This window comes from Oncorhynchus tshawytscha, linkage group LG13 (genome assembly GCF_018296145.1).
Source record: "Oncorhynchus tshawytscha isolate Ot180627B linkage group LG13, Otsh_v2.0, whole genome shotgun sequence".
Taxonomy (NCBI): Eukaryota; Metazoa; Chordata; class Actinopteri; order Salmoniformes; family Salmonidae; genus Oncorhynchus; species Oncorhynchus tshawytscha.
Window position 1 is genome coordinate 28,961,463 of NC_056441.1, and position 15,856 is coordinate 28,977,318.

Genomic DNA, 15,856 nt, shown 5'->3' on the forward strand with positions numbered 1-15,856 from the left:
ATTGTGTCCAGCTAGCAGCAGGTAACTTGGTCACGAAAATCAGAAAAGCAAATCAAATTAAATCGTTTACCTTTGATGAGCTTCGGATGTTTTCACTCACGAGACTCCCAGTTAGATAGCCAATGATCCTTTTTTCCCAAAATATTATGTTTGTAGGCGAAATAGCTCCGTTTGTTCTTCACGTTTGGCTGAGAAATCGACCGGAAATTGCGGTCACGACAACGCCGAAAAATATTCAAAATTATCTCTATAATATCGACAGAAACATGGCAAACGTTGTTTATAATCCATCCTCAAGGTGTTTTTCAAATATCTATTCGATAATATATCCACCGGGACAATTGGTTTTTCAGTAGGACCGATTTGAAAAATGGCTACCTCTGTATTTTACGCGAGAATCACTCTGAGAGCCATCAGGTGACCACTTACACAATGTAGCCGCTTACGGGTATTCTTCAACATAAAGGTGTAAAACTATGTCACAATGCTGTAGACACCTTGGGGAATACGTATAAAAGGTAATCTGGTTGATAGCCCATTCACTGCTCAATAGGGACGCATTGGAATACAGAGCTTTCAAAACATGAGGCATTTCCGGATTGGATTTTTCTCAGGCTTTCAATATCAGTTCTGTTATACTCACAGACAATATTTTTTATAGTTTTGGAAACTTTAGAGTGTTTTCTATCCTAAACTGTCAATTATATGCATATTCTAGCATCTTGTCCTGACAAAATATCCTGTTTACTTTGGGAACGTCTAGTCACAAGAGGTTTTTAAACCTCTTAAGGATTAGCCCCTTTTTTCAATTTTTGCCTGAAATGACATACCCAAATCTAACTGCCTGTAGCTCAGGACCTAAAGCAAGGATATGCATATTATTGATACCATTTGAAAGGAAACACTGAAGTTTGTGTAATTGTTAAATTAATAAAGATATATTTTGGTTATCCTGACCAGGACACCATGTATTATAGTGTATAAAAGGAAAAATATTACCATCTCTTGTCAAGGCAATTGATCAGCATATAGGGGCTCGTGAATAAGCATTTCACTGTAGAATTTGGCGCATGTGACTAATATAATTTAATTTGGTATGATGTTATTTTCCATATGGATCGTAACAAATTACTATGGGAATAAATATCACTGAATGACAGAAATATTGGAACAAAGTAGGCTAATGAAGTTTTAAAAAATGTTGCTTACTGGAAAATACTCTTTCAAAATGAATGGAAAAGGGAAGTGGAAGGAATAAAAGACAGTATTCAGAGGTCAAGACAGCGTTACTCTGAGACAGGCATGGGGACTGGTCTTGATAAATCAACAAGATTTGTATTTTTCGCTGAATCTCTGTTTGGGTAATAGTTAGACTACAATTAGGGTGTGGAAATGTTAGAATTATTTTGCTCTGACTGTAGTACTGCAGCCTACTCCTGACCGGTCACGTTGTACAGCGCCATTGTGGGCTATTAGCAGGACAATAGACTCTTGCCAACACCTCTCTGTATTTTGATACTTTGTGCAAGGCAATTGATCAGCATTAAAAACTTCGTGGATTGGGCCTCCCAAGTGACACAGAGTCTAAGACACTGCATCGCAGTGCAAACTGCGTTGCTACAGATGCTGGTTCGATACCAGGAGACCCATGAGGTGATGCACAATTGGCCCAGTGTCATCTGGGTTAGGGGAGGGTTTGGGTGGCCGGGATGTCCTTGTCCAAAAAATAGGCATGGTGGGCTTTTGGTTTCTCTAATTCTAAAAACATAAATAATTATTTTGGCCTTTATAAATATTTATTCAGTTTACAATCACTCACTTTCGGTTATTTGAAAATTAAATCATCTCCATAAAAAAAAAATTGTAATTTTTTTAAACAAACAATTTAGAATCCTCCAATCCTCTCAATGTAATTACTTGCGAAGAGCCATATAGATTGCAAAATAGTTGGGAAGAGATTTTCGATGGCACATGGTTTATGAATTGACATGCAATTTTCTGTTCCTCCTGAACAATAGTGTAAGAATTTCTATTCCTCTGTCCTGCAGCACACACCAAAAAAATACACTTATTTTTTTGGTTTCTACTTGATCCTAACAAGCTGTAGCTGGACTGTTGCATATTACTTACTAAAAATGACATAAAAAGCGCACATTTGTAAATCCCAAACTCTAAAAGTAATTGGAAAGGTAGATACAACTTATTTGTGACATTATGGTTGCAATAAAGAATGTAAAGGAGTGTAACGGATCTCGTCCTCCTCTTCTGAGAAGGAGTAGCGAGAAGGATCGGAGGACCAATGCGCGGCGTGTTAAGTGTTCATGATGTAATATTTAATTAATCAAAATGAACACTGACATACAAAACAATAAAGTGAACGAACGAAAACCGAAACAGTCCTGTCTGGCGACATAAACAAAGACAGAAAATAAACACTCACAACTCAAAAGTGAAACCAGGCTTCCTAAGTATGATTCTCTATCAGGGACAACGATTGACAGCTGCCTCTGATTGAGAACCATACTAGGCCGACCACAGAAATCCCAAATTATAGAAAAACGAACATAGACAACCCACCCAACTCACACCCTAACCATACTAAAACAAAGATATAATAACAGAACTAAGGTCAGAACGTGACAACGAGATGCTGTGTTTTTATTTACAGCTGGAGGCATTTTGAAAACAGGTTTTCAAACACTTGTTTTTCACTGTAGTACTGTAGCAAGTTTAGCCCAATATGCAAACAATGTTTCCTATTAGCAGGACAATAGATTCTTCACGGCCCGGCTACTGTAGGTGTGAAAATCCTCCAATTTACAATGTATTCGATGCATAAGTTCTATAAAGTGTTCGATTTCTAATTCAAGACCTCATGCAACCGTGTGTATGTTGCTCTTTAAGAGCACACCTGGATTGTACATTATTTCAAAACTATTCTTTAAAAAATGATTTCAACACTGTCTCAGGTTGCTGGACATTGCTGGACAACCATTTTCCATCTACAATTTTGCCTGTGCTTAGCTTTATTCCGTTTCTTTTTATCCTAAAAAAAAACTCCCTAGTCCTTGCCGATGGCAAGCATACCCATAACATGATGCAGCCACCACCATGCATGAACATATGAAGAGTGGTACCCAGTGATGTGTTGTGTTGGATTTGCCCAAAAACATAACACTTTCTATTGAGGACATAAAGTTAATTTCTTTGCCATTTTCTTTTTTTGCAGTTCTACTTTATTGTGCTTAATGCAAACAGAATGCATGGTTTGGATTATTTTTTTTATTCTGTACAGGCTTCCTTCTTTTCACTCTGTGATTTAGGTTAGTATTTTGGAGTAACTACAATGTTATTGATCCTTTCTCAGTTCTCTCGGATCACAGCCATAAACTCTGTAACTGTTTTAAACTCATGGTGAAATCCCTGAGAGGTTTCCTTCTTCTCCGGCAACTGAGTTAAGAAGGATGCCTGTATCTTTGTAGTGACGGTGTATTGATACAACATCCAAAGTGTATTTAATAACTTCAACATGCTCAAAGGGATATTCACTGTCTGATTTTTGTTTTCTTTTAACCTATCTACCAATAGATGCCCTTTGTGGTTGAATTGGCGTTTTAAATTCACTGCTCAACTAAGGGACCTTACAGCTACTGTACCTTCAGAAAGTATTCATACCCCTTGACTTATTCCAAATGTTGTTACGTTACAGCCTTATTCTAAAATTGATTAAATCGTTTTTTTCTTCTCGTCAATCTACACAAAATACTCCATTATGACAAAGCAAAAACAGGTTTTTATAAACTTTGACAAATGTATATATTTTTTTGACTGAAATATCACATTTACACAAATCAAATCAAATGTATTTATAAAGCCCTTCTTACATCAGCTGACATCTCAAAGTGCTGCACAGAAACCCAGCCTAAAACCCCAAACAGCAAGCATAAGTATTCGGACCCTTTACTCAGTACTTTGTTGAAGCACTTTTGGCAGCGATGACAGCCTCATACCTTCTTGGATATGATGCTACAAGCTTGGCAAACCTGTATTTGGGAAGTCTCTTCGATTCTTCTTTGCAGATCCTCTCAAGCACTGTCAGGTTGGATTGGGAGCGTCGCTGCACAGCTATTTTTAGGTCTCTCCAGAGATGTTCAATCTGGTTTAAGTCTGGGCTCTGGCTGGGCCACTCAAGGACATTCAGAGACTTGTCCCAAAGCCACTCCTGCATTGACTTTGCTGTGTGCTTAAGGTCGTTGTCCTGTTGGAAGGTGAACCTTTGCCCCAGTCTGAGGTCCTGAGCACTCAAGGATCTCTCTGTACTTGAATCCATTCATCTTTCACTCAATCCTGACTAGTCTCCCAGTCCCTGCCACTGAAAAACATCCCCACAGCATGATGCTGCCATCACCATGCTTCACCGCAGGGATGGTGCCAGGTTTCTTCCATATGTGACGCTTGGCATTCAGGCCAAAGAGTTCAATCTTGGTTTCATCAGACCAGAGAGACCGCGACACAATCCTGTTTCGGAGCTCCATGGACAATTCCTTCGATGTCATGGCTTGATTTTTGCTCTGACATGCACTGTCAACTGTGGGACCTTATATAATAGGCAGGGGTGTGCCTTTCCAAATCATGTCCAAGTAATTGAATTTACCACAGTTGGACTCCAATAAAGTTGTAGAAACATCTCAAGAACGATCAATGGAAAGAGGTTGCACCTGAGCTCAATTTCGAGTCTCATAGCGAAGGTTCTGAATACTTATGTAAATAAGGTATTTCAGTTTTTAATTCTTAACAAATTTGCAAAAAATTCTAAAAACCTGTTTTCACTTTGTCATTATGGGCTATTGTGTGTAGATTGATGGACATTAGTTTAAAAAAAAATCTATTTTAGAATAAGTGTCACGCCCTGACCGTAGAGAGCTTTATATATCTCTATTTTGGTTTGGTCAGGGTGTGATTTGGGTGGGCATTCTATGTCTCTTTTTCAATGATTTGTATTTCTGTGTGTTTGGCCAGGTGTGGTTCTCAATCAGAGGCAGATGTCTATCGTTGTCTCTGATTGAGAACCATACTTAGGTAGCCTTTTTCCCACCTGTATTTGTGGGTAGTTGTCCACGTATAGTTGCCTGTGAGCACTACGTTGGCTTCATGTTTTCGTTTTCATGTTTATTGTTTTGTTGGCGACATCTTATAATAAAGAAGTATGTACGCTCACCACGCTGCGCTTTGCTCCGCTGTTTCCACCTTAGACGATCGTGACAATTTGGCTGTAACATAACAAAATGTGGAAAATGTCAAGGGGTCTGAATACTTTCCGAATGCACTGTAATTGTATGTGTAGGGCACAGAGATGAGGTAGTCATCAAAAAATCATGTTAAACACTATTATCGATGTAATATATTATATGACTTGTTAAGCAAATTTTTACACCTGGACTTTTTTAGGCTTGCCATAACAAAGGGGTTGAATACTTATTGACTCAAGACATTACAGCTTTGAATTGTTAATGAATAAACATTTCTAAAAACAAAATTCTACTTTTACATTATAGGGTATTGTGTGTAGGCCAGTGACACAAAAGGTACATTTAATCAATTTTCAATTCAGGCTGTAATGCAACAAAATGTGGAAAAAGTCAAGGGGTGTGAATACTTTCTGAAGGCACTGTCGTAGACTACTTTTGATCAAGGCCCATAGGTCTTTGGTCAAAAGTAATGCACTATATAGGGAACTGGGTGCCATTTAGGACATACCCTGTATATTTTTAATCTTGGCTAATACTGTATTTGTAACCAAAGCACTCTGGTTATGTTGATATAAAGAAGAGGAATTATCAGACGAATAGCGTTAATTGCAACTCACCTTCAGAGCTTGAGGGTGGTCGGACGTATGATTTCCTGCTGTGGGCTCTGGCACCAGCCTAAAATAAAGGCAATAACATGATTGATTACAAAATAAAGGTACAGAAAGAAAGCAAACTGTTGCAATTTAAAGTGATTCAGAAAAATAGTTTTAGTATGGTTAAAGAGTAATTAATTTGACTTACAATACAACATATATAATCAAAGTCCTATAATATACTTATTGCACACCAAACCTGCTAGAAATATTACAGCTATTTATAATACTTTTAAATTTTTTATATCGAAGTCTAATTAATCCCCAGTGTTGACTCTTAAACCCCTTCAAGATTAAGAAAGACTTAATGATGAACAACTTCATTTTAATTTTAGTGCTTTATGTTTGTCAGTCTACATTACGGTGAGGTTAGGTTGGTTGGGTTTGATTACCTTGTGGAACGGATGGAGGGAGGTCTTTTAAAACAGCTACTGTCTGTCTGCCGTCCTCTCAGTGTGGAGGTCAGCTGGGGTTCAGAGGTCAGGGGTCATTTAGAGTCTCTCTAACAGAGGGGCAGGGCCAAAGGTCAGGGCAGGCACCAGAGGAGAACACAGGGAGCAAAACAAGAACAGATACGAGATCCCCGACATACAAATTCTATACAATTGTGTAAAAGCCGTTGTTTACATCCAGTAGAAAAGTTATGAACAGTCCCTAGGTGTTTCTCCTGGTGTCACTGTTTGTTGCCATTAAAATGTAATAGGACTGCCTATTATAAGATGCTCAAAGTCACTTATTATTAGATAGGCAAGCAAGAAAATACAGGTGCCGCTGCCATTGTTACTGTACATGTTAGTGTACTGTTAAAAATAATGTCAACTGACATATTGTAATCCGTTTTATTAAGATATTACATATGAAAAACACACATCAGAGACTTAAATCTGTGATTGACATTGTATCGAAATCATTACCTACAAAACATTAGCTGAATTGCAATATACAAATAGGCAATATACATACAACACAGTTCTTACAAAATGGTGTTGTTTTGTTACATGAATTCAGTTTTTAAATATATTTTTGTGTTAAAATAATGTTCACTTTTATGTTGTTGTACATGTTATCATATTATTCAGAAGCTAATTCTTGATCAAAATGATATCTCTAAAGAGTCTCAATATACACTACCATTCAAAAGTTTAGGGTCACTTAGAAATGTCCTTGTTTTTGAAAGATTTTTTTTTTGTCCATTAGACTAACATCAAATTGATCAGAAAGTGTAGACATTGTTATAAATGACTATTGTAGCTGGAAATGGCAGATTTTTTTATGGAATATCTACATAGGCGTACAGAGGCCCATTATCAGCAACCATCACTCCTGTGTTTCAATGTCATGTTGTGTTAGCTAATCCAAGTTTATCATTTAAAAGGCTAATTGATATTTGGAAAAGCATTTTGCAATTATGTTAGCACAGCTGAAAACTGTTGTCCTCATTAAAGAAGCAATAAAACTGGCCTTCTTTAGACTAGTTGGGTATCTGGCGCATCAGCATTTGTGGGTTCGATTAAAGGCTCAAAATGACTAAAAACAAAGTACTCGTCAAGTCTATTCTTGTTCTGAGAAATAAAGGCTATTCCATGCAAGAAATTGCCAAGAAACTGAAGATTTTGTACAACGCTGTGTACTACTCCCGTCACAGAACAGTGCAAATAGGCTCTAACAAGAATAGAAAGAGGAGTGGGAGGCCCCGGTGCACAACTGAGCAAGAGGACAAGACCATTAGAGGGTCTTGTTTAAGAAACAGACCTCAACTGGCAGCTTCATTAAATAGTAACCGCAAAACACCAGTCTCAACGTCAACAGTAAAGAGGCGACTCAGGGATGAGGGCCTTCTAGGGCCTTCGAGTTCCAAAGAAAAAGCCATATCTCAGACTGGCCAAAAAAAGAAAAGATTAAGATGTGCGAAAGAACACAGACACTGGACAGAGGAACTCTGCCTAGAAGGCCAGCATCCCGGAGTCGCCTCTTCACTGTTGACGTTGAGACTGGACACAGGAACTCTGCCTAGAAGGCCAGCATCCCGGAGTCACCTCTTCACTGTTGACGTTGAGACTGGACAGAGGAACTCTGCCTAGAAGGCCAGCATCCCGGAGTCACCTCTTCACTGTTGACGTTGAGACTGGACAGAGGAACTCTGCCTAGAAGGCCAGCATCCCGGAGTCGCCTCTTCACTGTTGACGTTCACTGGAGTCGCCTATTCACAATTAGCCTTTTAAAATGATAAACTTGGATTAGCTAACACAATGTGCCACTGGAACACAGGAGTGATGGATGCTGATAATGGGCCTCTGTACGCCTATGTAGATATTCCATTAAATAAATCTGCCATTTCCAGCTACAATAGTCATTTACAACATTAACAATGTCTACACTTGTCACGTTCTGACCTTTATTTCCTTTGTTTTGTCATTATTTAGTATGGTCAGGGCGTGAGTTGGGGTGGGCAGTCTATGTTTGTTTTTCTATGATTTGGGTATTTCTATGTTTCGGCCTAGTATGGTTCTCAATCAGAGGCAGGTGTCATTAGTTGTCTCTGATTGAGAATCATACTTAGGTAGCCTGGGTGGCACTGTTTGTTTGTGGGTGATTGTCTATGTTGATGGCTTGTTTCAGCACAGTTCTTATTAGCTTCACGGTTGTTATTTCGTTTATTGTTTTTGTATAGTGTTTCAGTGTTCAGTGTTTTCTTTATTAAAATTAATGATGAACACATACCACGCCGCATTTTGGTCCTCCGATCCATCTCACCTCTCCTCTTCAGATGAAGAGGAGGACTGCCGTGACAACACTCCATTTATGACCAATTTGATGTTATTTTAATAGACAAACAATTTGCTTTTCATTCAAAAACAAGGACATTTCTAAGTGATCCCAAACTTTTGAATGGCAGTGTACATTATGGAATTTAAGAACGGAATTTAATTAAGAACCTGTATTAAAGTTTCAATATTATCGTCAACATCATTCCTTGCAATGTTAGTTTTGTTAGATTAGATGATTGTGTTTTTCTATTTATGCAAATACAGAATTACGCTCTGGAACACAAACTTCTATATTTCCAAAAGTTTATTGAGCATCAACCAAGAAGAACAATGTAAAGGGCCTACATAAGCGGATAAGGTTAATATGCTAATATACTATTTCTGTTAATGTCTCAAGAACCTGATTTATACAATGTCTGAAAGCATTTCAGGTATTAAAGCCCCCCAAAGAATATATGGATTGGAATGAATTATTAAGAGCTTTACCTAAAATGTCTTGCAGCTCTTGATTATGTTTTTCTTACTGAGGGTTTTTACACACAAAAAAAGAAGAGTATGAGCTGAGATTGAAGATTGATTAAACGGGGGAAATTAAACAGAAACACACACATCTACAAGTTTTAAGACAGGAATAAAACAGTTGACACTATCCACAATGATTCCACGCCATGCTTTTATAAGCCCTTTAACATTAAAGAACTATCATTTACAAAAGGAGATAAAACAACAATATTTATTTCAGGATCTTTTCTGATTGGAAAGGTTTCATTTGCAAGGGACAGGCAAAAATATCTACAATACTTCACCTCTCTACAACTAAATCACTAATATATTACCAATGACCAATCACTCTATAACCGGGTCCAGAATATTTAGATATCTACTTGTTTAGGAGTGGGTAGATGACCTAAATTATACACATTATTCCCGGTGGAAACAGTCTTGACATCATACCAGGGTCTTCCGTTTTTTAAACACATGTTTACGATTGATTTCAAGGTCTTTACCTTCATCATTTCCTGTGTTATTGTTTGGTTTTGTTTGTGTTTTTATTCTAAAAAGAAGGGAGCGTCCGTATAAAATCCATTACTTGATGACACATCCATGAGGGATTGTGCAGGTTGTTGTATAATCAGTTCAATATCTGGCGTAGGGCGTCTCTCTGTACACTCCCTTGGTCGTCCGTGCAGCTGGCGCCTTGCCACGATTAGTTGTCCAGTCCTCCTGACCTGCTTTATAGGGAAACAGCCATAAGGAACACTTCTACACACACACACACACACACACACACACACACACACACACACACACTCTCTCTTGTGTAACTCAGATTTTTATGATGTCAACAGGTTATTGGAACAATATTTTATCATTTTTTCCTTAGACTGGAACTGAGGTAAGAATTCAGCTATCATGCTTCAATCAGGAATCAAACCTGTCAAAAAAAGTTGAATTATGTCAATGGACTAGCTTTCTGAGTTATTTGAGAGACTGAAACTGGAACAACAGAAGAATCCCGGCCTCTGTAGTTCAAACAGACAATCCACCAAGAAGCTTGTCATTAACCTCGAAGGATGCATTTAGATAATTGAAACAGAAGATCAGATAGCTACTTGAAAAGAACCAGTGTAGTGGCTCCTAACAAAAGGTCACAATAACCATTAGCCCAAATCAGACCTCATTCAGGCCCTCTGCTGTCTATGTGCCAAGTGCCTGCTACATCGATGGCAGCCTTTGTGTGATCTCTAGCCAACAGAGTCTCATCCCCGGAGCAGAGCAGAGGCTCACAAAGGACTGTTTTTCCCTTGACATGGTCTCTGCTGGCAGCCCATAACCAATAGTATCTAATAGTCTCTAAACCTGTCACACTTTCTCTGACACTGAGAGACAGTGACCAATGTAACCTTGTGGTTAGAGATCAACCATGCACCATCAACTCTGTTTATCGTTTAAACAGCGCCTTTCTTCGAACTGTCAAACACCTCTTTCTTTTCACCTGTTAGAAAGCATGTAGTGTTGCACTGTTAGCCTCTGTGTGTTTGTCTGCTTCTGGAGGTTATTAACACTTTCCAGCCAGAATTTCTCGCCACATAACTTGTGTGTTAATCTGTGTTGCAAATTGTAATTTGAATAAGCTGCTGTTTCAGTTATAGTAATTAGGTGTGTCCTCACATTTGTCCTATTTCACAATTTGTTGTTGTTGTTGAATCCCACTTCCCCTGAGACAGCTCCAGAGAGGTGGTTCAGAGCCAGGGATCAGCCATGATTTGCAGTGACCCTGGAGCAATTAGATTAAAGGCGATTCGAACCAGAAATCTTTCGGTTACTGGCCCAACGCTCTTAACCGCTAGGCTACCCGCCACCCTATGTTATGAGCAATTACAAAGTCGTTATGGACTGAAGAGAATAAAAGTCCTTTACTTTACAGATAGTGTCTGGTGACAACTGTGTACATTTACTGTGAAGTGCTATAAGAATTGACATCTGCCAAAGCAAGAGGAGACCTGGGTAATGAGATTACATTAACGGCTCAGGGACTGGGACGAGAACCATGCAGCGCTCAAAAAATTTCACCGGAAAATAAAGCCATAGTTAAAGCTGTATTAGAAAAGCAGACGTCAAGGCATATCAGTTACTCTATCACTCATGGTCTACGTGTGAATACAGTCAGGACATTCTGTGGACGTAGCCATGCCCCGCTTTATAGAATTACTGTGTCTTTGTCAGACATCCCCCAACCTTTATAATAACAGGATTGTGTTTGACATTGTCAGAAAAATGTACGTTGTTCATATGGAGTTGCGTAAAAGAGGCCTAATTCAGTTGTGGAACAGGATAATCACCAATAAATGATTTGACCATTAAAATGACACAGACCATGCCTCATGTTATACCATCACTTGGCATTCCGAATAATGCTAACAATACATCTACAACAAATCTGTCAAAACGCTTATATAGCACCTATTAGGGGGAAATTACATTGCATGTGGGTTTAACAGCATTTAAAACTGCTGCGTTGATTGATGAAAAGAGGTCCACACTGAACAAGACAGGTGGTGTGTATGCATTTAAACAACATTTCACATTTGAATAAAGCAGTTAGCCACTGACCGTATGACTCGTATGATTCCTCACCGTTATCCTGTCCGTACTCATAATAATGGTCTGAGCTGTGAAAGGAAAGAAAGAGGAGACATCCATCAGAATCTCTTTCTAACAATAAAACGACATGGCCTTTAGGCCTTAATGGAGAACGATAGAGGAACATCACAGCACACCGCTATCAAATCATTACCTGGGATGAGAATGGCATGAACTGTTCGGGAAAGTGAAATAACGTCATCATGTACAGAATTGATGTACCATTCTGCTGTATGTAACCATAAACATATACTCTACATTACAAACATGCGCACAAGGTGTATGTATACACATCATTTCTTTTCATAACTGTGCCCTCCCTCCCTTACAGGATACAGTACACAATAGATCAGAGAGCCAATATTCACTCAGCAGTTACAGTAGCTGCGGCTGTGCCTTCTGTGCTTCCACATGGCAATTTCCTGGCTATGTCGGTCTCCCCATATCCAGGATATGGAGCTATATATGAGAGATGGCACCTGTAATAAAAAAATAAAAAGGGAGGCCATCTTGAATTGTGGTTCATTTCTTTGCTATTCTTTATTTATTTCTCAGCGGTGCCCGTTGACTTGCTGACAGAACAATTGTGTGCTGGTATCATTCAGTATCAGTCCTATCATTCAAGCCCAGAAAGGTCATTCATCATAAGGCTGCCACAGAGCCGGCACATGCCACCCGTCACAGCTGAGTCTTTTCCCCGTCACCATCTCTGTCACCGTCAGGGCTGTAACCAGGGCTTCAGTCTTAGTGAGGTTCCGTCCAGGACATTTTTGGAATGTTGAAGTTCATTTACTGCATTTCTATATAATAAAAATGTTTTAAAATGCTATTTTGGGGGGGTAATGGGTCAACTTTAGACTCCAGTGGATGATGGAGACAAGAACGAACAACCCCCCCATATAAATTAAAACGTATGAACTGTATTGTTTGCAGTTTGATTGCATTGTAATCTAGGCCTATAGCGAAGATAGGACATGCGGAGATGTTCATATTGAAACATACCTTCTTCTTTTTTTATAGAGTCATTATGAGAACTTAGTAGCCTATTTTTTGCTCCTGCTGAGCTAGGCTCTGTTTAACGTCAGCCTCTTACTTCATCGTTCTAGCTGGCTAAGTAATACTAGCTAGAGGCCTTTAACGTTACTGCAATAGAAGTGTCTTCCGGCAGGTAGCCACCTAACTGACTGTATCTATAAGCAACTATTAACCAGTTTTTGTTTGTTTGGGGGTGGCTGTAGATACGGCAGGAGTCGCGGGACAGTTATAAAATGGCCTTTTGTCCGTTATCTCACAAACACACTGCCATCAGCGTCTCTAGTTGCCCACTAGAGCCGACTCCGAGTTGGGGTAGTTCGTTTAACTTCTCAGGCCATCGGCCTGTTCGGCGAGAGGGCGGAGATAGCCGTTTGAGAGAGTGGTAAATGTGCTGATAAAAAGGCACATCCGGGAGGCAATCCAGGGGACGCAAGCGAACATAACGAACCCATCCTCTGTTCATGATTCCACTCGTTTGCAAAGCGACAGGCGCGATTAGAACTCAGTCAGATCAAGAATATAAGCATTCTGAGTTTTAATCAACACCGGGAGCAGTCTTAGATTATTGACCCGTAATTGATTTACTTTATAGTGTGCAAAATATATATTTCTATTATTATATATTTTTTCGGTGTCCTCATACGTAGTTATGGCCCTGGTCTCCGTGCCTGTCAGTCTGGGGCTTACCCCTCCTCTCTCTGGTTTAGTGCTGGAGGTGACACTAAAGGCCCAGCTGTACACCAGATCAACAAAAAAGGATGACTTTTATGATTTTCGCGTTTCAAAGCACTTAATCACTATTCAACTTTGATTGGCAGCATGTTGATAGTTTTTTTTTTTTTTAACTTAAAGGCACAAGCTGACATGAACAATTGAAATTCATATTAGGGGACGGAGGGGACGGAGGGGGGGAAACGTCTATAGTTGTGGATCTATAAATGTCTGCTTGAGACATTGTCCAGAAAAGGCATTCATGTTGGGTTTCTTCCCCGGGGAGAACATTGACTTGGCATGAAGATTGCATTGCTCACACAGCTCATGACTCAACCAGGGAACAATAACAGCAGAAACAAAGGCAGCCTTTTTCCTCTTATCTAAACTGGACCCCTGCTAAGATGTGAGTGAATATTTATGCTCTGTGTCCACAAAGAGAAACCAGACTTTGTTATTCAGAGTGTGAGGTTTTCCAATCAACCCTCACAGCAGAGGTACCACTGTGAGTCTTACACTGGTGTCCAGCTGCTTATATATACCTGACACCACTCGTCATGGCTTTAGAGAGAGAAACCGAGAGAGAGACAGAGAGAGAGAGAGAAATAGAGAGTGTGAGAGAGAGACACAGGCAGAGAGAAAGAGAGACAGACTGATAGAGAGAGAGACAGAGAGCGAGAGAGAGAGGGGGGGTAGATGTGGAGGGTGAAGGAGAGAGAGGGTGGGTAGATGTGGAGGGTGAAAGAGAGAGAGGGGTGGGGGTAGATGGGGAGGGTGAAGGAGAGAGAGGGCGGGTAGATGTGGAGGGTGAAGGAGAGAGAGGGCGGGTAGATGTGGAGGGTGAAAGAGAGAGAGGGGTGGGGGTAGATGGGGAGGGTGAAGGAGAGAGAGGGGTGGGGGTAGATGGGGAGGGTGAAGGAGAGAGAGGGCGGGTAGATGTGGAGGGTGAAGGAGAGAGAGGGCGGGTAGATGTGGAGGGTGAAGGAGAGAGAGGGGTGGGGGTAGATGGGGAGGGTGAAGGAGAGAGAGGGCGGGTAGATGTGGAGGGTGAAAGAGAGAGAGGGGTGGGGGTAGATGGGGAGCGTGAAGGAGAGAGAGGGCGGGTAGATGTGGAGGGTGAAGGAGAGAGAGGGCGGGTAGATGTGGAGGGTGAAAGAGAGAGAGGGGTGGGGGTAGATGGGGAGGGTGAAGGAGAGAGAGGGGTGGGGGTAGATGTGGAGGGTGAAGGAGAGAGAGGGGTGGGGGTAGATGTGGAGGGTGAAGGAGAGAGAGGGCGGGTAGATGTGGAGGGTGAAAGAGAGAGAGGGGTGGGGGTAGATGGGGAGGGTGAAGGAGAGAGAGGGGTGGGGGTAGATGTGGAGGGTGAAAGAGAGAGAGGGGTGGGGGTAGATGGGGAGGGTGAAGGAGAGAGAGGGGTGGGGGTAGATGGGGAGGGTGAAGGAGAGAGAGGGGTGGGGGTAGATGTGGAGGGTGAAGGAGAGAGAGGGCGGGTAGATGTGGAGGGTGAAGGAGAGAGAGGGGTGGGGGTAGATGTGGAGGGTGAAGGAGAGAGAGGGGTGGGGGTAGATGTGGAGGGTGAAGGAGAGAGAGGGGTGGGGGTAGATGTGGAGGGTGAAGGAGAGAGAGGGGTGGGGGTAGATGTGGAGGGTGAAGGAGAGAGAGGGGTGGGGGTAGATGTGGAGGGTGAAGGAGAGAGAGGGGTGGGGGTAGATGGGGAGGGTGAAGGAGAGAGAGGGGTGGGGGTAGATGGGGAGGGTGAAGGAGAGAGAGGGGTGGGGGTAGATGTGGAGGGTGAAGGAGAGAGAGGGCGGGTAGATGTGGAGGGTGAAGGAGAGAGAGGGCGGGTAGATGTGGAGGGTGAAGGAGAGAGAGGGGTGGGGGTAGATGGGGAGGGTGAAGGAGAGAGAGGGCGGGTAGATGTGGAGGGTGAAGGAGAGAGAGGGGTGGGGGTAGATGGGGAGGGTGAAGGAGAGAGAGGGCGGGTAGATGTGGAGGGTGAAGGAGAGAGAGGGGTGGGGGTAGATGGGGAGGGTGAAGGAGAGAGAGGGGTGGGGGTAGATGGGGAGGGTGAAGGAGAGAGAGGGGTGGGGGTAGATGGGGAGGGTGAAGGAGAGAGAGGGCGGGTAGATGTGGAGGGTGAAGGAGAGAGAGGGGTGGGGGTAGATGGGGAGGGTGAAGGAGAGAGAGGGGTGGGGGTAGATGGGGAGGGTGAAGGAGAGAGAGGGGTGGGGGTAGATGGGGAGGGTGAAGGAGAGAGAGGGCGGGTAGATGTGGAGGGTGAAGGAGAGAGAGGGCG

General features: G+C 41.6%; 1 protein-coding gene across 2 annotated transcripts in view; it reads right to left on the reverse strand.

Annotated features, from left to right (window-relative positions):
• Nucleotides 1–8,959: 8,959 nt before the first annotated feature.
• The window catches only part of LOC112264643 (KH domain-containing, RNA-binding, signal transduction-associated protein 3-like), a 155,469-nt gene continuing 148,572 nt past the window's right edge, over nucleotides 8,960–15,856 (reverse strand). Inside the window, exons 8-9 of one of the 2 annotated variants that reach the window (XM_042295500.1) lie at nucleotides 11,785–11,843; nucleotides 8,960–9,902 (exon numbers count right to left, since the gene is read on the reverse strand). In XM_042295500.1, the coding sequence (XP_042151434.1) occupies nucleotides 9,808–9,902; nucleotides 11,785–11,843 (154 nt within the window). In that variant the 3' untranslated portion in view covers nucleotides 8,960–9,807. The remainder of the gene's footprint in view (nucleotides 9,903–11,784; nucleotides 11,844–15,856) is intronic. The other variant, XM_042295501.1, reaches the window with a different exon arrangement.